General features: G+C 46.5%; 1 protein-coding gene across 3 annotated transcripts; it reads left to right on the top strand.

The window, feature by feature from the left end:
• The first annotated feature begins 1307 nt into the window (after positions 1-1307).
• Positions 1308-25008, top strand: LOC124064295 (rho guanine nucleotide exchange factor 2-like). Of its 3 annotated transcripts, none has more exons than XM_046398615.1 (22): positions 1308-1389; positions 10793-10955; positions 14293-14360; positions 14463-14526; positions 15099-15231; positions 15524-15627; positions 15894-16037; positions 16121-16371; positions 16805-16930; positions 17245-17362; positions 17452-17700; positions 17822-17898; positions 18706-18878; positions 19104-19171; positions 19755-19982; positions 20066-20143; positions 20299-20351; positions 20696-20737; positions 21898-21948; positions 22068-22358; positions 22431-22590; positions 23043-25008. In XM_046398615.1, the coding sequence occupies exons 1-22, from the start codon at positions 1372-1374 to the stop codon at positions 23090-23092; spliced, it is 2709 nt and encodes a 902-aa protein (XP_046254571.1). In that variant the 5' UTR covers positions 1308-1371; the 3' UTR covers positions 23093-25008. The 3 variants fall into 3 exon arrangements, with proteins under 3 accessions (XP_046254571.1, XP_046254569.1, XP_046254570.1); XM_046398613.1 differs by lacking the exon at positions 1308-1389 and adding an exon at positions 3379-3582; XM_046398614.1 differs by lacking the exon at positions 1308-1389 and adding an exon at positions 3380-3582 and having other exon boundaries at positions 22434-22590.
• The last annotated feature ends 262 nt before the right edge of the window (positions 25009-25270 follow it).

The following is a 25270-nucleotide window of genomic DNA, read 5'->3' on the forward strand; positions in this document are numbered from 1 at the left end:
AAGGAGGACACACTGCTCTCTTTGTGTGGTTCAGCTCTTGTTGGAGCAGCTGCAGTCTGTTATGTACCAGCCAGCACCAGCCTCCACACACACACACACACACACACGTACAGACACTCTCTCACACACACACACACACACTCTCTCTCACACATACAGACACACTCACACACACACACACACACACACACACACGTACAGACACTCTCTCACACACACACACACTCTCTCACACACACTCACACACACACACACACTCTCTCTCTCACACACACACACAGTCTCTCTCTCTCTCTCACACACACACACACACAGTCTCTCTCTCTCACACACACACTCTCTCTCTCTCTCTCACACACACACACACACACACACACACAGTCTCCCTCTCACACACTCTCTCTCACACACACACACACACACACACACACACACACTCTCTCTCTCTCACACACACACACACACACAGTCTCTCTCTCTCTCACACACACACACACACACACACTCTCTCTCTCTCACACACACAGTCTCCCTCTCACACACTCTCTCTCTCACACACACACAGTCTCCCTCTCCCTCTCTCTCTCACACACACACACACACACACACACACACACTCTCTCTCTCTCACACACACACACACACACAGTCTCTCTCTCTCTCACACACACACACACACACACTCTCTCTCTCACACACACACACAGTCTCCCTCTCACACACACTCTCTCTCTCTCTCTCACGCACACACACACACACACACACTCTCTCTCTCTCACACACACAGTCTCCCTCTCACACACTCTCTCTCTCACACACACACAGTCTCCCTCTCCCTCTCTCTCACACACACACACACACAGTCTCCCTCTCTCTCTGTCAGTGTTCTAACTCTTCCTGTTCGCCTGATGGACGGCTGAACGGTAGGCCTCCCTCCTGCTGACATCATCATGTGTGTGTTATCAGTCCTAAACTCTGATCTGATCCTGATTGAACTCATGTGTGTGATGTTCCAGCCTTCACGCGGTTTGAACGAGTTTTTAAAGTAACTTGGAGCCACAGTAAAAGTTTGTTTGTTTCTCATTTTGAAAGTGAAATTCTGTGAAAGATTTAAGACAAACTGATTTGTTGTTGTGATCACACTTTCATCAAGCTGCTCCGTGGAGTCTTCTCGTCGTGTACATCGGGGACACGCTGACTGTCGCTCCGCCGTCACTGATCGCTTTCCTGTTTAGCCTTCTTCTTCGCTGTCTGTTGGAGCTGGGCAGCGTGTGTCCGTGTGTCACCTGTACGTCAGTGTGTGTCATCCGCAGGTGAGGGGACGCAGGAGGAGAACAACAGGAAGTCCTTCTGGGCAGCTTCTTCTGTAAGATGGCTGCTCACAGAAAGGTGAGTTTATTACATCACAGCAACAGAAAACACTGAGCTCTGATTGGCTGCAGGTCATGTTGCATTTACGAACAGTTTACACATGTACTGGAGTGTACTCACATTCTCCTGTGGCGTACTGCACTCTGATACATCTTTGTGTTTTCATTACCTTAGAATCAGCCTTTTATATCCACAGGACTCCCCTGGTGGGGTCCGCCATGTTGCACTGCCATGTTGTCACAGTAACCAAGTGTTCAGATGGTTGTAATCTGCAACTTCACCACTAGGAGACACTACATCCAACACACTGGACTTTCAATATTTCACCTGTTTGAAGGGTTATTATCCTTACGAATGAATGCAAACTGCAGTCATTCGGTTATTTGTTAGCATCCTTGTTAGCTGCACCCTGAAGCACAAATAAAAACACAGCAAGACATTACAGTCGAACGAAGTCAAACGAAAAACATTTATTAGAAAATAACATTAAGATGTTTGAGAAAAACTTACACTTACATTCAGTCAGTAGCAGTCAACAGTAAACCATGACATGCTCTAATTGCTCAGGCTTTTACTGCGTGTTTAAAAAAGGAAATTAGCGGTGCCGGTCTGGTGCCGTGTCTTTATTGGCTGCCCTGATAAGGAGGAGTTCTGGACTGTAAATCTTTGCTTGGTGCAGGGAGAAGCGCAGTGAACAGACACAAGTGCGTCCTGTTGTTGCTCCAGTAGAATAAGAGTATTTAGTGGAAGTTTAGTGAGATATGATGTAAAGTATCATCACCTCACCTGAGGCCTCGTCCTCATTCTTTTGTGGCTCACCTTTAAGAACCGTTTGAACTGAATATTACACTTGGGTTCAAGATCCAGGACCAGGGGACCCAGGCTGGGGACTAGTCGGGGCAGGGCTGACAGGTGCAGGTACAGATTCTGGTTCAAGTTCTGGTTCAGAGGTTGGTCTGAGACAGGGGCGAGGGGGACAGGCTGTGAGACAGGGACAAGGGGACAGGCTGTGAGACAGGGACGAGGGGGGCAGGCTGTGAGACAGGGACGAGGGGGACAGGCTGTGAGACAGGGACGAGGGGGACAGGCTGTGAGACAGGGACAAGGGGACAGGCTGTGAGACAGGGACGAGGGGGGCAGGCTGTGAGACAGGGACAAGGGAGGCAAGCTGTGAGACAGGGACGAGGGGGGCAGGCTGTGAGACAGGGGCGAGGGGGACAGGCTGTGAGACAGGGACGAGGGGGGCAGGCTGTGAGACAGGGACAAGGGGACAGGCTGTGAGACAGGGACAAGGGAGACAAGCTGTGAGACAGGGACGAGGGGGACAGGCTGTGAGACAGGATAAACGTGTCAGACTGGTGATAAAATGTGGGCAGAACAACAAAGGCAGTAATACTTAAAGCAGTAGTAAAAATGATCATCATGTGAATGAATAAATAGGTTAATGACAAATAACTAAATCAGGATTTCTTCAGTATTTGTATGTGAGTACTGTGTACTACTGTTTAGTACTACTGCAGTATCAGTGGATCAGACACAGTGTGATGTCACTAATGCTTAACATTTTTAATATCCTTTTTATTGGTTTTATGGCTTCTTTGTGATTCCGTTGTGAAGCAGAAGGTTTGTTTTTTTAATCACACCGACACCATCCGGGACGGGCGGGGTCAGTGCTCGGTGGTTCCACGTCACACAGCAGCGTGTTGTACACTCTGCTGCAGGGGGGCGGGGTTAATCGCTCTTGTCCAGATCGACCACTCATTCAGACCATTCATCACTCACGTGACCTCTTGCAGTTATCTGATTGTCTGCTGTGCATCACGTGACACGTTGACACGTTGTCATAGAGACTGACTCCACACACACCGCCACACGACAGTCCTAATGTCTAAAACAAGCGCTCCCCGACAGATGTCGGCGGGCGGGGCTTGAAATGCACACGACTAGAGGATTGGCTGAGCGAGGCAGCAGCGGGCTGAGCTTCGATTGGTCAGAAGTAGTGAGCAGTGCTGTCAGTCAAAGAGACGCCCCGCCCCCGGGCTCATACTGCGGACCTCCCCGGGACCAGAACCCAACACTCCGCCGGATTATTAATATTCATCCATTATAGATTAGTTTGTGATCAGGTGATATCGGTTTGATTAGTCGGAGGGGATGTCCCGGCTGCTGGAAAGCAGGAGACAGGACAGGATGAAGGAAATCAACCTGAAGGTGAGTTCCCCGGGAAGAAAAAAGAAAGAAAAGGACTCACGGGCGCGTGCACGCTGACTTTAACGATCGATAATGATAGTCATTGATGAGCTGTGAGTGATCAGACAGTTTGAGTGTGATCGATCACAACCAGAGATGAACTCTGTGTCACTTTCCGCCTGTTCCGCTTTGTCCACTCCCTCTCTCACATCTGTAGAACACCGACCCGGTTGTGTTCCGTTACTGCAGATGTTGGAGGGTTTATCGATAGTTGTTATGGGCGATCGATGAGTGATTGGCGGTGTGATCGACTGTGTGCTGAAGCAGTTTGTGGGTGAACAGGCTGTTGAAGTTGGCGGAGCTCAGAAACGGGAAACTGACACTTTTTTTCTTTCAGTTCAGACCGAAAAGCCGTGTGGTGTTTTTCACACAGCGGAGTGTGTGTGTCGGTGTGTGTGTGTGTTCAGTGCGTACCCGTACAAACTGACTTTCGGTGTGTTTCAGGGTGTTTCGGTGTGTTTGAGTGTGTGTCCGTTAGCAGCAGCGTGGCTGCTTTGTCCTGCAGGAGGAAACGAGCGGGGGGAGGGGAGAGTGTGTGTGTGTGTGTGTGTGTGTGTGTGTGTGTGTGTGCGCGCGCGCGCGTGTGTTTTCATACAGGAAATGTCGGTCAAGAGTGAAGGTGGATGTTTGACCTCTGACCCCTGATGTGTCTGTAAACTGTAAAACAAGCTGCCACATTATCAAACTGACGCGTGTCAGAATGAAAAGGAGAAGATTTTATTTTCCAGCAGACAGACAGACAGGCAGGCAGACAGACAGGCGGGGTATCGCTTCCTAAAAGCATATTGAGACTCAGGTGATGTTAAAATGCATTTTGTGAACCTTGTGAACTTTCCGAGCGTTTCCTAAACACATCGTCACTCGCTGACTTCCTCTCTGCTGGCGCAGGAAGCAGAATCGTTCCGACTGTTTTTGTTAATGTTTCACTCCGATGCTCTTTGTTCGACATGTGTTCAGATGTGTGGAAATGTTTGAATTAGAAATGAAAAGCAAACACATCCGGGCCCTTCGTCTCCCGGTCGAGTGGCCCGTCCCAACACCCTGCGCGGGGTGTCCGATGCGCCGTGAAGGGGTCTGCAGCCTCAACTTCTGCTTCGGGAAACGAAGAAATTCCTAACTTGTCAGACTGATTGTTACAGGGAATAAACTGATAAACGACGAGAAGCTTCATTAGTAATCCCACAGTGTGGAAATACTCCATCATCACAAGCACAAGTGTTACATTCAAGTGCAGCATTTCTCTTTGAGCTGCAGTGAAGTAGAAGATTTTACTGAGCTCACATGGGTGGAAAAGTAACACAAAGTCAAGCTGCAATTTGTGCTTCTTTTTCTCTATCAGTTAATCTGCTGATTATTTTTCTCTATTAATTGTAAAGTTTGCAGAAAATCATTAAAAATGCTCACTAAATCGTGTTGGAGTCGCTGCTGACATCTTAAAGAGATTCACTTCACTGTGGTTTGAAACGAGAAAACGTCTGGCTTTCACACACACATTCTCCAAATGTCCTCAAAATGTCCACCACCAGCGACAATATAAAGAACTTAAATAAACTGACTTTGCAGTGACAGGCGGTCGCTCGCCTGCATCCAGAATGTGATCGTTATTGATGATTATTATTATTCGTTATAGTGAACGTCACTGCCCCCACCGGGACTGGAAATGATCACAAGATGCTAACGGTGCAGTTCTGCGTGTCCTTGTAGTCCATCCAGTCCCGACCCAGACAGACCTGAGCCACACATTCACCCAGCAGGGTCAGGTTTGGGACTCTGGACTCTGGACTCTGGCTTCGCCCTGGACTGATATGCTTCTGTGATTATTTAAATATTTTCATGCCGATCAAATAATTGTTGCAGCTCCAGTTTAACAGCTATGACTTTGTGTTGTGAAGTCACTTTGGTCCTCTGGTGAACCTCGAAGCTTCCTGCAGCTCTCCTGTCTGTCTCAGGCTTCGATTCCCGCCCTGTCCAGACCACAAACAGTCTTCAATGAATCGACCACAAAACGTCTGAAAGCAGACAAACGTGACGTCTGATGGTGACGAGCTCATGCTGAGCGTCTGTTATACAGGAATGACCCACTATGAAGTGTAAATGCAGCCAATCAGAGAGCAGGATTTTGGCTGTGTGACGGCCTGAAGTCCAGTACACAGTCCAGGTCCAGATCTCCTGACTGTTGTGTCCGTGTCCAGCCTCTGACTCCTCCTGCGGGCTCAGCATGCAAAGCTTCTCAGGTCACAAGAGAAAGTTAAAGTCTGGTTGCCACAAACTGACTCTGACAGTCGAGTCTCCGAGTGCTTTGACCCGATGACGTGATGTTTCGTGACGTGAGAGGAGGCGTGGCTGTCTCTCTGAAAAGCGCCCGTCTTGTCCGTCCACTGCACCTGTGGCTGTGATAGACGACTGATTTGATTCTGTCTCATGTGCAGCCCAACGAAATGACCTGCTGATGGGTGATGTGTTCCTCAGCAGCCGTGGTGTCTCACTGCGGGTTGACTTATGTCTCTGCTCTGTCTGGAAGTAAAGGACACCCAGCAACATGCATCTGCCTCGTCCTTCAGGGCTCAGGCGCTCCAGGAATAAGTCCCCGTGATGCAGTGGCTGAACACTTCCTTTCATCAGGTGAACGCGTGATGTGATCGTGCTGATCGAGGTGCGCCATGCTGGCACTTTCACTGAAGCGTTTTAGGACGTTTTAGGAAGTCTGAAGCATTTGATTTGAGTCGTGCGGATCGTAAAGAGAACACAGCTGATGTGTTTTAAACCTTAGCAGCTCCATTATTAGCTGACGGTTTAACATGTATTTGTAATGTGACTGTGGGAACAGAAGGTGTCTCTGACCTTTGGAGGACAGCCTACATGTCCAGCCTTTACATAAAGCGGGACAGTCTGATGAACTGAATGACTGTGGACCAATTTAAAAAGTGTGATGTCTGCCTGTGGTGTCAGACAAACTGCCAAATGACCAAGCGAGAACACTTTTGTTTCAACCTTCACTTTCACAGTGTTTCCACTGAGGCTGGAGATCTGGGCTGAACGAAGCCGTCAGTGCATTAAATCATAAGCAGGATTGTGTTGAACTTTTTATTGATTTAAAAGGATCAATCATCAGTCTATTGAAATGCCAGGAATCTAGTTTGCTTAAAAATCATGTAAGTGGTTTGCAAATGATCTTAGTGGTGGACTCATTGACCAACATGAGCGCTCCCCAAAACATCAGGTTGCCCCCTGGTGGCTGGCTGCAGTGCAGCTTGTAAACTCCTCCCCCTCCATGTCAGCAGGTGGGATGTCAGAGATCAGATCTAAATGTGTGAAAATTATTCTATGCTGTCGTATGAAACGTCAGAGCCTGACAGTAAATATCAGTCTGCTGGGGTGTATGGAGGCTTGGCACACAGTGATGTCACACGGGTTGGTCACATGACTCAGAGAGCTGAGAGCAGAGTTTCAGCTGCACTCAGATCAGTTACCTGTTTCTCACCCGAGTCTTTATTTTCGCTCTGACTCTGCTGGTTTCAGGTTTTTGTTTCTTTTCTCCAACCTCCCCCGTCTCCCCCGTCTCTCTCTGTCTCATGACCCCCCCTCCCCCAGTCACACAGAGGCCTCTTTATTTCTATCTATCACTGAGTTCTTTATTTATCGATCAGCTGATCACTGACTGTCACCAGGTCAGTGAACCTGTTTTAAACCATTTCAGGACTAAATCTGCGACACAGTGCTGTGAAATTATATTCTAAAATCTAATGACTTTCATGTGAACACACTCAGATGACGAACCAGCCCAAAGAAATCCCCTGCAGAGCAGATTCACAGCTAACATTTAGCATCTAATCTGCTCGACCAGTCCTACACTGAAATCATGACACACTGAGAGCTGGCGTCTTCAGATATGTTTTCTACCACACACACACACACACACACACACACACTCTCTCTCTCTCTCTCACACACACACATGCACACACACAAAGACACACTCACACTCACACTCACACACACACACACACACACACACACACTTCCCCTTCCTGCTCCTCCCAGTTCAGAGCAGAAGTTAATGTGAAAAACACTCAGAACATAAAGGAGAAGTTCAGACAGACAAACGGGCAGACGGGCAGTCAGACAGACAGGTCTGAGAGCTCTGATTGGCTGTGTCGTGACATGTTGTTGCTATTAGTCAGTCAGGTGTTGCCATATTCTGTTAATGTTTGCTCAGATCTAAGTGTCTTCAGTGTATATTCATTTGGTCAACTCGATAAACATACAGTTGCTGCTGCTGTCTGCTTGTCCTTTATTTCATATATTTCTCTAATGGAATTCTGAATGTGTTCCCCACCATCACACACGTTTGTCTTCTGAACAACAGTTTCTGAAGGGCAGCTCTGAACTCTACAGTACCCACAAGCCTCACCTGTCATTCCAGGTGCTCTGTATGGCACAGTGTCATTAGCTTTGTTGCTAACTGAATTAGCAAAAGTTTTATAACAACAGTGGAAGTCTGTTCATTTATTTACTCACTTGAGGGACTGTTCAGAAAGGTGAAATCCAGAATGTCAGCAGGCTCTGCTTCACTGTTAATGTCTGTCTGACTGTCTGTCTGTCCAACTGTCTAACTGTCTGTCTGTGGTGACTAAATACAGAATCATCAGGGTTTGTTGTCATTTTTCATATATTTCACTTGATGAGTCGAGCCACAAGCAGTGACTCCTCAGCTGTGATGCATTCAGGAGCCTCACAGAGAGTCATGGTGAGTCACTGGTTGAGTTTTTCTACCAGTTAGGCTCTAGTTAGCATATTAGCATGTTGATGTTAGCCTCACCACAAACATACTAGATCCTGCCTGACACATACACCAAAACAGGTTTCTGTCTTCCTGGTTATGCAGTCCACTGGGCATGTGCAGTAGAAAGACTTCTACTGGATCACAGCTCTTCTAAGGACTGCCTGTCCACTCCCTATTAATCCCATTTTACTGAAAAGTGGCTGCAGTTCACCCAGGGGGCGCTCGCGAGGTCGTCCTCAATGAGCGGGAGTGAATGGAGCTGAAGTGGCTAAGATAATTATTCACACATACCAAAATGCCCAGATTTTATTTAGGTTTTGGCAAATATAGTATCAATTATGTATCAGAATTGATAAGCCCGTTTGTTTTTCTTACAGGGCTGACAGTTTTGCCTTTAAAGTGCAGCATATGCTAGCATATGCTGGTTGATATGCTAGCAGTGTTACGTTACAGTAGGCTAATTTCAATTATCGTTATGTGTGAACATAACCGCAATAATACGGTTTGTGTATTATTGTGGTTATGTAGAAGCCTGGTTAGTTTTTTATTGATGTAGAAGCAAAATGACGAGTCCCGTAAACTGCTATGTTCTTGTATTCAAGGATTCAAGGATTCAAGGATTCAAGGAGCTTTATTGTCATTTCACACACGTAAAACATGAGTGGAACGAAATTAGTTTCCCCGGTCCCAGTATCAGCCCAGTTTCTTAACAAAATAAATATAAATATAAACAATGCTATATAGTATAAAAACAGTGTAATATAAGTGAAAAACAGTAGATGATATAAACACCAGTGTAAACAGTATAAACAGTAGTGCAAAATGGCTGACAGGGTAGTGCAAAATGTATGTGTATTTTCATATTGCCACTTTTATATTGTTATTTTTAACATTTGTATAGCTTGTTGTGTGTATTGCTGCTGCTGCACTGCAATTTCCCAGCCTGGGATCACTGAAGTATATCTTTCTATCTATCTATCTATGGTGCATATGTTCCAAATATTTATGAATAATACAAAAAGTTATTTCATCACAAAAAGCTGCGAAGATTGAATCTAACTGAACTGTATCTATTGTCTCTACTGCTCATACTGAAAACATAAAGAAATTTAGCAGAAAAACATGTTGCACCATAAAAGCAACATTTTGGGACTACAGCTCCATAAGCCCCCATTCATTTTGGACCATCTCGCCACTGCCCATACATAACTGGAAGTGTAAGAGAGTGGGAGTTCTTCCTATTGGAGTTTCTTTGACTGGATCTTGTCCGCAGTCCACAGGTTTCCTATGAACAGTTAACTTTTTGGGCTGCAGTTGAATTTTTGACTGCAATACCCTGAGTGACCACTTGGGCAAACAGGAGGCTGAGCGGCGCCACCTTGTCCTGGTCTAACTGATACACCTCACAGTGCTGCTAGCAGAGCCCTAGTCTGGTTTACCCACAATGCCTCTCTCTGTGTTCCTGTCTATAAACTGCAGTTGTGTAACTTTAAATCCATTTTTAGATTCGGTGTGGATCATCTGACTAAGAGTTTATCATGAATCTCGTCTGTGTTGGTTCAATGTTAAAGCCACAGTGTTGTCGCCAGAGGTCACAGGTCATCCTGCTGAGGGGCCTGATGGTCCCTGTAGTTTCTATCTGGACTACAGCTCCCATGAGGCCATGCTGCTTCTGCTGTTGTGTTCTGGAGCAGAGCGCCTGTCTGTTTCAACTCTGACCTTCATCTATAATTCATATGAGCAGCGGCGTGCCTCTGAGCAAGGCTTGTCAAACAGCCAATCAGATCACAGATGCTTCAGTCTGATGTGAAAGTGCCGCAGCAGACCAGTAGAAAAACATCATGTAATGGGAAGCAGCCTTCAGTGCCCTCTGGTTGGCCCCCATCAGCTCACCTTCAGCCCTCCTTCAGCCCTCTGTCGGCTCTCTGTCAGCCCTCCATGCTGCATGCATGCATGCTGCTCACAGTGAGAACATGGAGACTGAAGAGTTTTGATTAAAGGTTTATAAAAGTCAACCAGACTTGGAAGAGAGCATAAAATCTCAGTTTGTTGTGGGAGAGGCTGCCAACAAAACAGAAAAGATAAGACTCAGCTAAACTGACATGTTTTAGTTTTCAAGATTATAATTTGTGTTCTTCTTAATATTTTGATGTTCATAAAGAGCATTTTGATGTTCATAAAGAGCATATTGAAGGTTCCACTGGACCCCTGTGTAATGAAAAGGAGGCCTCCAGGTATTAGACCAGCCCCTCTGTTGTTCTGTTTCACAAAGAGAGAACTGAATTGCTGTGTTTCTGCCCAGATACTTTGTAAACACAGGCCACCTGCATCTGATCACACCTGAGGTCACATGACCTTTCTGACCATCTTGTCTGTCTGTCTGTTCAGAATAAGGAGAAGGAGCGTTTAAAGGAGCGGGAGAAAGAGGCGCGAGAGAGGGAGGCCAGGTCCAGCAACGGTCACCTGTTCACCTCCCTGACTGTGTCCTCCACCACCCTGTGCTCCTCCTGCAACAGGAGCATCACGGCCAAGGAGGCGCTTAGCTGTCCAGGTAACATGTCCACAACAGTACACAAAGTATACACAATGTATACGCATTGCATACAATTCAATTCAGTTCAATTTTATTTAAAGTGCCAATTCATAACAGAGTTATCTCAAGACACTTTACAGGAGTGTAAACAACACATTCAACAAAACAAAGAGCAGAGAATCAGAGAGAAACAGGACCCAGTGCAAAACCCCACACTGAGTCAGCAGAACCAGACTCAGTGTAGACCTCCTTCTGCTGTGACCGCCTGGGAGGGAGAGGGGGGAGAGAGAGGAGAGGGGGGAGAGGGGAGAGAGACAGGAGAGGGGGAGAGACAGGAGAGAGGGAGAGACAGGAGAGGAGGAGTGACAGGAGAGGATCTGATGAGGGGAGAGGAAGAAGAGGAGAGGGGGAGAGAGATCGGAGAGGGGGGAGAGGGGAGACAGGAGAGAGGGAGAGGAGGGGGGGGGGTAGGAGAGGGGGGAGAGGACAGACAGGGAAATGGAGAGAGACAGGAGAGGGGGAGAGGACAGACAGGGAGGATAGAGAGAACAGTGCAGAACAGGAGCAGCAGGATCCAGGCAGGGCCATGGAGAGGGTTCTGGATCCAGCAGCTCCATCAGAGCAGTAGGCAGGGCCATAGAGGGCTCAGGATCCAGCAGCAGTACCAGGCCTCGGGAGGGCGGGGTAGGAGATGCTGGATCCAGTAACATGCTCCAGAAGTGCTAAGGAAAGATGGAGCACAAGAGCTCCGGGGGAGAGGACGAGTTAGTGCTGCACCAGTGATGGGACATGATGAGTGAGTCCTCCAGCTCTGAAAGCTCGGTGTCTAAGGATCTCCCCCAGCTGTCCAAACCTATAGCAGCATCACCAGGGGTTGGTCCAGGCAGAGCCTGAACAGTCCTAACTATAGGCTTTGTCAAAGAGGAGGGTTTTAAGTCTACTCTTAAACACAGAGAGGGTGTCTGCCGTCTGAACTGAGGCTGGTAATTGGTTCCACAGAAGAGGAGCTTGATATCTGAAGGCCCTGGCTTCATATCTACATTTGGAGATTGGTGGTGTTAGCAGTAAGTGTGAATCTAAGGAACGCAGCACCTTAGAGGGCTGATATGGTTCAATGAGATCAGAGATATATGATGGTGCCAGACCATGCACGGCTTTGTAGGTTAGGAGGAGGATCTTAAATTCTACTCTAAATTTTACTGGAAGCCAATGTAGAGAGGCCAGCACAGGTGAAATGTGGTCTCTTAGTCTGAGTCAGGACACGAGCTGCAGAGTCCTGAATGAGCTGCAGAGTCCTGAGGGACTTTTTAGGGCATCCTGACAAAAGAGGGTTACAGTAATCCAGCCTAGAGATAACAAAAGCATGGATGAGCTTCTCAGCAGCATCTAAGGGAAGGACATGCCTGATGTTACGAAGGTGGAAGTACACAGTCCACACACATCGTATGCACAGATTATTCAGGACATTTCGCTCACCAACAGGTGAGGTAACTGTCTCTCTCTCTGCCTGGTGTCACTGAAAATCTTTTTATTCTGGAGGTTTGAAGGGTCCTTGAGGAGATTCCAGGGGTCCTTGAAGACGTCCGGGATGCAAACGGCCACAGTGAAGTTGGTGATGTCAGTACAGAGTGCTGATGTTACTGAGTTTTATCCATCAGTCACCGAACAAACCAACACTTCCTGCTGCTGCTGTTTCACAATAAAACCTTTCTGTGATCACAGAGGAGAAGCCACAGAATGTGAGACAGCAGCAGAACACGATGAAACATTATTTGTCGGCCGATCCGTCTTTACTCAGGACTTGTTTTTAGTGAACTTATTACGTGACTGTGTGTGTGCACGCAGGAGGACACCGCCACTTCCTGACTTTTCAAATTAAAATCAGGGCAATCATGTTGAAATGTATTTATGAGTGTGCGCCTTGTGATGACAGGTTGTAACTGCGGGCCAATTCATCATGTGCTGACAGATTTAGGAGTTTATTTCCACCTCCGTAAACCTGCGATGACAGAAGTTTAATAAATCTGTGTGTTGTTCATCACAAAGTGACGTATAGCAGGTTTCCTGTCTGACACTCAGACAACGAAATGAAGTGTGTGAAATATCTGAACATGATGACACACACACACACACACACACACACACACACAGCTCTGCTGCTCCTCTTTCAACATTTACATGTTTCACAACATAAATCAACAACCTGAAAAACAAAACCATACGAGTGTGTGTGCGTGTGTGTGTGCGTGTGTGTGTGTAACAGATGGTGTGTTAATCCTCCCTCACAATGAACAGATGTACCTCCTCAGATTAACGCACACACACAGTTAACTCTCCTTGTACAACACAATAGACTGACTCTGATATTATATGTGTGTGTGTGTGTGTGTGTTGAAGGGTATTGGGGTGGGGGCGACTGTTGTCCTATATTGTGATTGGCTGCTGTGGATGAACCCTGAGAACTGGGTCGAGGGGACACATGTGTCTCAGTGTGTGTGTGTGCATGTGTGTGTGTGTGAGAGAGAGAGACCACAGAAAGGAGATCATGTGTTCTGGGAATCCTTGAAGAGGTTCCAGGGGTTCTAAAGGGGGTTCTAATGGGCCCAGACTGTCAGGGATGTGGACTGTGTGTTTAGAGCCATCATGTGGAAACTAGTTCACATCATCAGTTTCAAAGAGAAACATGATTTATGCTTTATCTTGTCTGAAATTCTGTTTTTTCCCGCTGACGTCAGACTTTACTGAATCTGACGGTGACTCAGTGAAAGCAGGCTGCAGCTCAGCACAGAGCAGTTGTTACTGAACCACCTGACGGAGCTAACGTTAGCATGCTAACATCTCACCTGTCTGGAGGAAAACAGGTGATACGGAGGACGGCTCACAGATCTGAGCAGACAAAAGGATTCAGTCCTCCAATGAGCGAACGTTCTGCTAACGACATCTGACTAAATGAGTAAACAGCATGAGTTAGCTTAGCACAGTCAGATGTTTCCCTCTCATTGTAAACTGTGTGAATATTAACTCTCAAACCCTCCCGTTTCACGTACGCACACACAAACGAGGCAAATGCTCACCTTTACAAACTGTGGGCGATGCTGCAGTGACTTCCTGTTTCACAGACGGCTGCTCCTGATTGGACAGAGCTGCATGTTTGTTAGGTTTTAAAGCAGTAAACAGCAGCTTGAGACGAGTTCAGAGCTCATGAGGACCGAGGAAGGACTTTGTGTTCAGACTGAAGGATTCACAAAGAGCAGATGTGCTTCAAAGATCAGACCCCTGAAAGAATGGTTTAATATGGTGGCTAACATGTTTCTGACCAGTTACCTGTCTGTCTGTCTGTCTGTCTGTTTCTCAGCCTGTAATGTCACCATCCACAACCGCTGCAGAGACAGTCTGGCTAGCTGTGCCAAGATGAAACAGAGGGTGAGACCTGTCTGTCCTTACTGATTACATGTCTGTCTGTCTCTGTCTGTCTCTACTGACTACCTGTCTCTCTCTCTCTCTCTCTCTCTCTCTCTCTAACAGCAACAGAAACTTGCACTGGTGAGAAACAGTTCAGCTCTGCAGAACGTCGCCTTGCGCACCAAAAGTGAGTCACCATGTCTGTCTGTCACAGTGATACCACCCAGCTGCATCATGGGAAATGTAGGATCCGGTGTTTTTGTCTTACACTTCAGAATGTCTCCATTCTGTTTGTAGTCTGTCTCTCAGAGGAGACATTAGCTGGTATAAAATGGGTGTGTGATCACTCAGATTCTTCATCAGATTTCAGCTTGGTTTTTAAAAAGATGATGAAGAGGAGCTTTTCTTCTTCTGTCATAATGATTAGTGTTTTGTTTGTTTGGCGGCAGCCGTGGCCTAAAGGTTGGAGAAGCGGCTTGTGATCGGAGGGTCACCGGTTCGATTCCCCCACTGGACGGGCAGGAAGAATGAGTGATAAATGCTGCCAGCTTAAGGCACTTAACCCCCCAATATGCTCCCCGGGCGCTTGATGCTGCCCACTGCTCCTGTGTGTGTTTCACTGTGTGTAATTTGCCGGGTGTTGCATGTGTGTGTTCAACTAAGGATGGGTCAAATGCAGAAGACGAATTCAGTGTGTGTGTGTAAAAATATATATACTGTCAATAAAGTGATTCTTCTCTGATTCTTCTGTGTCTTCAGCTCCGATGATGAAGGAGCGTCCCAGTTCGGCCATCTATCCCTCAGACAGCCTCCGTCAGTCCCTGCTCGGGTCCAGACGGGTCCGCTCTGGCCTCTCGCTCGCCAAGAGCGTCTCCACCAATAACATTGCGGGGTGAGTAGTCGTCTGATTGGTGGTAAAAGACGGTGGTGAAGTTTGTAGTACTGATCTGTGCTTTTATGTATGTATGCACATACGTACCAGAATGTACTGTGTACTGTGTACTGTGTACTGTGTACTGTGTACTGTGTGTAGTTACATCAGCACAAATGCTTCAGTTTCACAGACAGACTCATCAATTGTCTCTGCTCTTACTGAGTCACTTCCACATTTAACAACAAATTAATACTGACTGTCTCATTCTTCCTGTCTCTCTCTCCCCCTGCCTGTCTCTCTCTCCCTCCAGTGTCAGTGAGGACTCTGTTGGTCTCAGGAGGATTCTGTCTCAGTCCACTGAGTCTTTGAACTTCAGGAGCAGAACTTTGTCCATGGAGTCTCTGACTGATGATGGTCTGTTGATCAAACTGTTTGCGATCAATAACCAACCAACAATCCAAAATGTCAACAGCCATTAATTCACAATATTATCGTTTAGAATATTTTGCTGCAGTTTAATTTGAATGTATTTCCATCACTGATTCTGGATCAGTTATTGATCACACTCATCTAAAGCCTCCTTCCTTCATGTTTTACTTGGTTCATTAATTATTAATGTCATGTTGTCAAAGTTTCTGGGGAAAAGCCAAATTAAAGTCGTGTGTCGCGTCGTGTTGCAGGAGAGTGGTGGTGGAGCCCCCTGCTGGAGGAGCTGCAGGTGGAGGGCAGCTGTGTTCAGGCTGACAGCTGGAGCCTCGTCGTGGAACCAAACTTCCTTCAGACGCTTCACAAAGACCTCATCAAGCAACAGGATGTTATCTACGGTATTTAAATACAAACAAAATAATTATGTTGTGTATATAACATACTGTATGTATTTAAATGTCCTGTCTGTTCTGTCTGTCAGAGCTGATCCAGACGGAGTTCCACCACGTGCGGACCCTGCGCATCATGGAGGGCGTGTACCGGCGGGGGATGCTGGAGGAGGTGATGCTGGAGGCGGGCGTAGTTCACACCATCTTCCCCTGTCTGGACCAGATGCTGGAGTGGCACTCCAGCTTCCTGTCGGAGCTGCTGAACAGGAGGAAGGAGGGTCTGATGGAGGGCAGCTCCACCAACTTCACCGTCCGCAGGATTGGCAACCTGCTGCTCAGACAGGTATGGCAGGAGGGAAAGCGCTTCACCTGCTGCACACTTTACATCATTACAGCTGCTGCACATTTCTGTCAGGTAAACACGTTTAGCGGGGAGGCTGTCACGCATCCATAAGCAGAAATATACCACCAAGCAGTCACAAAATGACATTTAACCAGTTAAAGTACTAATTATGGAACTACTCCATTACAAGGAAAAATCCTGAATTCAAAATACAACTACAGTAAAAGTACAGATGTAGTATTAGCTTCAAGTCTGAAAAAGTTAAAGTACACAGTCCATTCAAAGGCTCCATCATACTCATCATGGATTTTTTTTAACTCTGTATGCTTTATGGATGTTTGATCTAAAACAATACCATGTACCAGCTGACTGTGTTTTGTCTGCCTGTCTGCCTGTCTGTCTGCCTGTCTGTCTGTCTCTCTGTTTCGTGTAGTTTTCAGGACAGTCTGCAGACGACATGAAGAAACTTTACTCTGAGTTCTGCAGCCGGCACCCAAAAGCTGTAAAACTCTACAAAGAAGTTTTAACTCGAGACCGACGACTGCAGCAGTTCATCAGGGTGAGGACTAGAAACAGGACATAGAGCAGGACCAGGTCCCAGAGCAACACTCCAGGAACTTTAACTTTATTGACTTTATTACCAGAATCTAGATCTGACTGGAGTCAGTTTAGACTTCTTTGGACCTGACTCAGCGGTTTTATTCTGGGCTTTGTGCAGTTGGAGTTTGGTTCGATTTGGTGTACACCGCTTTGACTCGGCTGTATTAGACTGCTTAGACCTCCTTAGACTTGACTACACCTGGTTTGAATGAGTGGAAAATGGATTATCTACCCTTTATGTTGACACTGTCCATCTCTTCCCATGATGCTCAGCGTGCCTGTCGTGGTCCTCTGCTGCGTCGTCATGGCGTTCAGGAGTGCATCCTGCTGGTGACACAGCGACTCACAAAGTATCCCGTCCTCATCCAGCGAATCCTTGACCACACTAAAGGTAAACTGTGACCTCTGACCCTCAGTAACCTCTGACACCTGAGCCGGCGAGTCCCTCTGATGATACCGTGTTTCTGTGACCTCATGCAGGCTGCGAGGAGGAGGCGCAGGCGCTGAGCCGAGCACTGCTCCTCCTGAAGGAGCTGATCAGCTCGGTGGACAAAGAAGTGCTGGAGTTGGACCGAACCAGGAGGCTGCAGGAGATTCAGGCCCGTCTGGATCCCCGGGCCCAGGCAGAGGTCCAGGGAGGAGGAGTGTTCAGAGGAGGAGAGCTGCTGAGGAGGAGGCTCCTCCATGAGGGGACACTCCTCTGGAAGGTCCAGGGCTCCAGGATGAAAGGTGAAGGAGGCTGATGTTGCTTAACCTGTTTACCTGCTAACCTGCTGTGATGTCACACCTACGGTAACTTACATGGTCAGAGCTTCCACCTGATAACCAGTTTCTGTCTGTTTGTCTCCAGATGTGCAGGTCCTCCTGATGTCAGACATCCTGGTTTTCCTTCAGGAGAAAGATCAGAAGTTCACTTTTGCATCACTGGTGAGTCATACCTGGTCACACCTGTCTCTCCTCATGTTCCTCCTCCTGGTCTATCAGTTAATCCACCCAACATCCATTCATATTGGTGTTCAGATCATGGTGGGTGCAGGCTAATCCTCCACCTTCCAGGATGCTGAATGTGTTCAAATCAGATACTGAACCACTTCAGCCACCTCCTTTCAACATGAAGGAGCAGTGGTTCTCCTCTGAGCTTCACCATCTTTATTTTTAGTCACTACCCAGAGACCAGGACCACAACTGAGCAGTAGAACTGAGATCCACTGGTTAATCCAGAAGGTCACCCTCAGGATCAGCTCTTTTCCTTTTTTTAAAAGTGAACCACCACTCCAGCCTGCCAGTCCACAAGCATTATACCAGACAGAAAGATGAACAAGACTTCCCCCAAGATTTCCAGCTTGGCCTCCTTTATGGAGAATGTATCAGATGGGTTCAAGAGTTCCTCAAAGTGTTCCTCCTACCATGTTATGATATCTTCAGTCCAAGTCAGCAGTTCTCCTTCCTGCTGAAAACCGAAGCCAAGTCTCTTTCTGCTAAGACAGCTGACAGTTGGTCAGATGGTCTTTGAGGCTGACTGGAAGTCCTACTCCAGGCCAAGGGGCTCCTTGAACTCGTCCCACAGGAGTTGCATGTCCATCTGGGTTCCTGATACATGTCCACTGCGGAGTCCTCTGGGGCAGCTAAGCCTGACAGGACTCCTTCAGCTTGACTGCTTCATCACTGCTGGTGTCCACTGCTGGTGTCCACTGCCAGGTCCTTTGGTTGAAGTCATGTCTCTCTCTGTCTCAGGACAAGTCTCCAGTGGTCTCTCTGAATAACCTGATCGTCAGAGACATAGCCAATCAGGAGCGAGGGATGTATCTGATCAGTGCCTCCACCCCTCCAGAGATGTATGAGCTGTATGCTTCATCCAAAGGGGACCGAAAGACCTGGATGAGCCGCATCCAGCAGACTGCTCTCAGGTCAGTACTACAATACTACATGCTACCTCACAGTAGCTCACATTATTCACATATAGTACCCTGTAGTACTGTGTAGTAGTCATGTTACTCTTGTCTGCAATCTGGGTAATTCTGTGCAACATAGTATAGTGCTTTATTTCCATATTGCAGTTTAATTTTGTACAGTATATTACAGTACTGTACATAGTACTCAGTACTTCACAGTCTCATGTGTTTTGTCTCCAGTTGCCCGTCCAGAGAGGAGTTTCCTCTCATTGAGACTGAAGACAAAGCTTTACTGCGAAGACTCAGAGGTACAAAACCTCCTTCACCTCCTCCTCCTACACCTTCTACACCTTCTACACCTCCATCACCTCCATCACCTTCACCTCCTCCTCCTACACCTTCTACACCTCCATCACCTTCATCACCTTCACCTCCTCCTCCTACACCTTCTACACCTTCTACACCTCCATCACCTTCATCTCCATCATTTCCTCCTCCTACACCTTCTACACCTTCTACACCTCCATCACCTTCACCTCCTCCTTCTACACCTTCTGCACCTCCATCACCTCCATCACCTTCACCTCCTCCTCCTACACCTTCTACACCTCCATCACCTCCATCACCTTCACCTCCTCCTCCTACACCTTCTACACCTCCATCACCTTCATCTCCATCATTTCCTCCTCCTACACCTTCTACACCTCCATCACCTTCATCTCCTCTTCCTACACATACTCGAACACCTCCTTCACCTCACCTCCTTTTTCTTTTCCTTCACATCCTATTTGTCCTTCTTCACCACCTCCTTGTCTTCGCTGTCTTTTCTGACTTCCATCTGTTTCATAAAACCGTTTTTCCTCTTCCTGTCCTCATCCCCCTCCTCCCCAGCTGACATCCAGCAGAAGGACAGGGAGGTGCTAGAGCTCCTGCAGGAGCGAGTCACTCTGTTTTCTGACCTGGTGGAGGCGACCGGAAGAGGAGAAGACGAAGGAGATGTGGAACTCAGCACCCCTTCCTCCAGCGCCTCCCTCTCCTCTTCTTGCAGGAACCTGTTCAGAGCGGACACTCCTCACGCTCCTCAGGCTGAGCCACTTCTTACCACCTCCATTGCAGAAGGTGAGTTATTCTCAGTTTTCATGTGAAATGAACAGTGGACAGTGGAGTCAAACTGAATCTCTATGTGCTTTCTGTGTTTTCAGTGGACAGACTGACAGAGCTGCTGCTGGACTCCAACATCCAGAAATCCACCGTAACCAACGGCAACCAGGAGCTGAGCAGTGAGTCACCTGTTGAAACCCGATGAAAGTCTCTTCCTTGCATGTCCCTCTCATATCTGGGAACTTAGACGTGAGGAAGACACGTTAGCTGCCCTCTAGTGTCTGACTGATGAACACCTGCAGCAACATGTCTGTCTTCGCTGTCTCTTTCTCAGATGGTGACCCGGCTTCTCTGAATGGCTCCTTTGAGAACAGCAGCTCCTCAAAGGTAAATCATCTCTGATCACACGTGTTTGACAGCATGATGGACGATTTCTACAAAAAGAACAAACTAAAAAAGTTAACATTGGTTTAAATGAATCCCAGACAATGTTTAAAGGAAATTCGTTTGAGAAATAACAACCGCCTCTCAAATGTAGATGCAGCATCTATGTGATTCTGTATATTTTACTGTAAGGTTCCAGTACTGTCACTGTTTACAGATCTGATTCAAGGAATGAAGTTATGTTTGATGTTGTTGAAGAAAATATGTGACCGAACAGCTTAGCGTATTTTCATCCTCATTCGTTGATGTCTTTGTGAGATTATTTCTGACTTGTTTTTCTCTTTCAGGACAGAAACGGTAACCAGCTGCAGGAACGAACTCTAAATGAGGTAACGAACACTTCCTGTTTTCTGTCCAGAGATCAGCAGGTTATCTCTCCTCGATCCTCAAGTGGGCCGGAAATAAAATCTGGTTAAATGAAGGTTATCTTGGAGACGTGTTGGTAACTTTGGAGAAGTCATCAGAATAAGTTTTATATTTAAAGGTCTAACTGAAATAAACCCCGCCGCCCCGAGTGCAGCACATCATCATCACTAACTGTATTCAAATGTCCTGTTCACATCTGAGGAAACACCCAACATTATCATAATGAAGATAAACAACAAACATAGCTGCTGATAGTTCTCACAGCTGGCATGTTAGCGTTGGGAAACATTAGCTGCTCTCTCTGCCATTCTTGTGCAGCTAGCCCGCTAATAGCTTTAATGGTCTTTGAATTGAATTCCCCCCCTGAGCATGTCCCAGCGAGCATGCTCAGTGAGGATGCAGGCTCAGGTAGTGTGCTCAGGTAGACAGGTTCACAGATAGACAGACAGGTAGGCCATCTTATTACACAGCCACAGGCACCAGACTCTGAATTTAAACTTCAAACCTTTATTGTCAGTATATTTTACATACATTCTTCTCTGCACTTAACCCACCGCTGATTGAACACACACATGCAACGTGCAGTGAAACACACAGCAGTGGGCTGCCATGTCAAGCGCCCGGGGGGGAATCAAGTGCCTTGCACATCAGCCGGCTAATGGGGGGGGTTGATTAGTCACTCCACCACACCCAAATTTTTTTCTGCCAGTCCGGGGGTTGGGGGGGATCGAACTGGCGACCATCCGGTCACAAGTCACTTTTCCAACCTCTAGACCACTGCTGCCCTCAGCCGTGTATTCATTTATTTGTTTGTTTTTGTCAAAGCTTTGGATTTATTGATTTAAGGTTTAAGAAACAACATGAGACTAATATCTCATAGTCGGCTTAATGGAACCAATAAAACTAAACCACTTCTCAGTGTGGGGTAACAAGGGGCTTCCATCATGAAACCAAAAGCATCTAAATGTAAATTTTAAATTCAGAACCCCTTTTGATTTCTGACTTTTTTCTCAGAGAACTGTGATTTATATTCTGATTTATTCTATTATAGAGCAGATGTGCTGCTGTAGCGGACAAAGAAATGCACCCAGTTTCTAACAGCTGGCACATTTCTTCTTCACAGGACATCCGTCAGCGATTGGTCAATCTGAGCACGCAGCTTCATGCCCTGCAGGTATGGCAAGAGCAATTTGTTTACATATTTATTGTTTATGTGAAGTCAGAGACTGATTGTTATCCTACAGTATATGCAGGATGCTGACTAATCTTTCAACTCACTGACTCCGCCTCCAGGCTGCTGTGATTCGTCAGGACTCGATCCTGGAGCTGTTTGTCAGAACAGGCCACGCCCCCTCCTCCACATCATGCAGAGCACCTGGGGCCCGCCTCAGTCGGTCCATGTCGCGGGACACCGGGCTGGATGCCGGCAGCGAAGCTGTGCTGCTGCGGCGACAGGTGGAGCTGCTGCAGGACGAAGTGACACGACTGCGCCTGAGAGGAGACGAGCCAACCAAAGAGCGTGTGGAGCCAGGCAACAAGAACATGAGTAATGGGGAGATCAGTGATGTCATCAGGGGAGAACAGGTGGGTCAGGTGTGAAGTGAAGGTGTCAAAGTAAAAGTATGAGTTAAAAGATAAATGAGGTGTCTGTGCTAGCAGGTGAGCAGGAGGCGTGGCAGCAGGGACCCAGAGCCCCGCCCTCTTGCCCCTTTGGCCAGCCAGGATCCAGACGACCAATTAGACGGCGTCCAGGAAGGAAATGAGGAGGAAGAGGAGGAGGTGATGAGGATGTCTCCTCGCTCTGACAGCCCCAGAGGTCAGTTCAACTCAGATTTAGTTTTTAGTAACAGTTTATATGTCATTATTACAGTGCCGTGCGGTTTTATAACAGCATTGGGTCGGTCCAGGCAGATGGCCGCCCACCTTGAGTTGGGGTCTGCTCCGAGGTTTCTGCCTTCTAGAAGTCAGTGTTTCCTCTCCGCTGTGGCCAAGTGCTGCTCAAGAGGGAATGTTGGCTTCTCTGTATTACAGTTTAATTAAAGAGTTTGGTCTCGACCTGCTCTGATTGGAAAGTGTCTTGAGATAACTTTTGCTGTGAATTGGAGCCATATAAATAAACTGAAACTGAATAGTGATGATGTTTTAATGTGATGTGGCATTTTATTAAAATATCCTTTAGCACAACATCATGATCATAACTCTGACTATCATAATAATCATGTTAAATGATGTTGTCACCATGGTAACCTGTGACCTCTGACCTCTCAGACCTGCAGGACATCCCAGAGGAGAGCGAGTGTGGAGCTGATCCCAGTTAACATCACACCTCCACCTGCTGATGTCACTGTGACTTCACTGTCAGACTTTTAAGTTGGAGCTGGAGATGATATCATTTCCTGTTTTACTGAGGAGTTTTAGACCAAATCAGATATCAACTGTTGACCTTTTGTTCCTGAATTGTTTTCTGAATGTTGCTGTTAGGTTAGAAATGGGAAGTATAACCATGTGACCTGTTTACATAATCATGTTGGCTGGAGCCACGCCCCCCACACGCCGGAGTGGGTGGGGTATGGGATTGGGAGGCGTGGTTTAAATAGATTCAGGATTTATTTTATATGGCTGGATAGAGTTTCTGTCTGATTCATGTTAATGGTCACCACACTACATTACCCAGAATGCCGTTGGATAAGAACAGCTGCAGTCTCCTCCTGCTGTGTTCGGTTCAGGTGCTGTAAAACGAGGTGTGTTATTCCCACGCAGGCTGACCCGACTGTCGACTGTTCACTTTTATTCTGTTATAATGTGTGTTGCAAACACAAATTTCTTCTTCTGAGAGAGACGGACAGCCTCAGTATAAACTGTATTTATATGATAATTTATGACAAGTAGTTTAACATTAGACTAAACATGAGATTATGTAGGATCAGAATAGTCAGATAAACTAATCTGTGTTTCTGTCATGTGTGAAACCAAAAACCAAAACTTTCAATTGAGGGGAAAAAAGTTTACAGAAATTTTCTCTCATGACTTCAGCCCCCCCAAAAAGGGACTCGGCAAAAAGTTTAGTACACGACCTCCATCAGCCTGACAGGAAGATTTTAGGGGGCTTGGGGGGCTGGGTTAGAGTCTGGGGGGTTGGGGGGTGGGGCTGGATTATATATTCTTAAATTTAAGTAGATCAGTGGTGTTTTAAAGGAGCAGGAAGCTGTCGCGTTGAAACATTTCATCACTGCTGAAGAGTTCCTGTCTGTTAGCATGTTAGCATGTTAGCATGTCTCTGTTGTACATGTGTAGACCCTGAACGTATTTCGTCTTACTGGTTGGTTTAAACCGATCGGCTTGTTTAAGGATGTTTTTATGGAGTTGCTGAACGTGTTGACTCGATTCTGATGTTATTTTAACCAACACACTTTGGTCTGCAGAGCAGAACCTTATTGGCAGCCTGATGTTTGACAGACAAAATGAGTTCAGTGTGAACGTCTCCGTTCAGCTGCAGAGCAACAAGCTTCATTAGGAAACGGAGACGAACTGAATGCTGTGTTAGAGACCCTCACAATATTTAATGAGGAAGCTCTTCAGTTAAAGATCACATGATACAAAACACAACAGCACAAACAAGTGCAGCAGAGGTTTACATTTCTACATTTACACCGCTGAAGATGTTGTGCTGTTAGAAACTTCAAAATATCAATTTCAAAAACAAACTAAATAGCAGTTTTTTACTGTACGTTGATAAAAATGTGGATTACCTGTAACACAATTTAGAACAATGATGAGTTTGTCGATTTGTTTGTTATCGTCGATTGTTTGAGCTGTGTTTGTATCAACTTGTATCATGTCATCTTTTCTGATCTTCAGTCAGAAATGTTTCCTTCATCAGTTTAACTGGAGAGAAAACTCTAGTTTTTCACTATGAAATGGCTTGAATCAGCGTTAATAGATGACACACTGGTCCAGGATCAGTTCTTCAGACAGGTGACAGCAGTCCGAGGTTCAGACTGAGCTCAGATTTATTTAAACTGATCTGGAGTCAGAAAGGCGGCAGCAGCAGCTTCTTACTGTAGTTTTAGATATACTGGACTGAAGTTTGTGTCTGTATAAAGATCTGATCAGAAAACTGTAAATGATGTTTGTTGTAAGTTTATTGTGTTTGTGTGCACATTATAATAATAATCAGCTGGAGAAAATGTTGCTGATTTTATTGAAATCATAAAATACTTCATGTTTAACTCTGCTTTCAGGAGTTGTGTGATTCCTTTGACTCCTTCACTATGTGGGACTCATTACAAGATTTACCTCCTGACAGTTTATTTGTCTGAGATCTGAATCTGAATTCTGCTGTCAGCACCCAAAACCTGAAACTCTACAAAGAGGTCTGAACTCGAGACAGGGAACTGCAGCAGCTCTCTAGGGGGACAACCAGGACTTGAACTTCATCACCTTCAGCTTTTAGACCAGGCTTCTGTGTGATCTGGCCTTCGATCTGGTTCACACAG

Source organism: Scatophagus argus, chromosome 9 (assembly GCF_020382885.2).
Source record: "Scatophagus argus isolate fScaArg1 chromosome 9, fScaArg1.pri, whole genome shotgun sequence".
NCBI classification, from domain to species: domain Eukaryota; kingdom Metazoa; phylum Chordata; class Actinopteri; family Scatophagidae; genus Scatophagus; species Scatophagus argus.

Coding starts and splice junctions, on each gene's coding strand:
- LOC124064295 (XM_046398613.1), top strand. CDS start 3,526: ATGTCCCGGCTGCTGGAAAGCAGGAGACAGGACAGGATGAAGGAAATC. Junction 15,232..15,523: donor TCCACCAATAACATTGCGGG/GTGAGTAGTCGT, acceptor CTCTCCCTCCAG/TGTCAGTGAGGACTCTGTTG. Junction 20,352..20,695: donor AGAACAGCAGCTCCTCAAAG/GTAAATCATCTC, acceptor TTTCTCTTTCAG/GACAGAAACGGTAACCAGCT.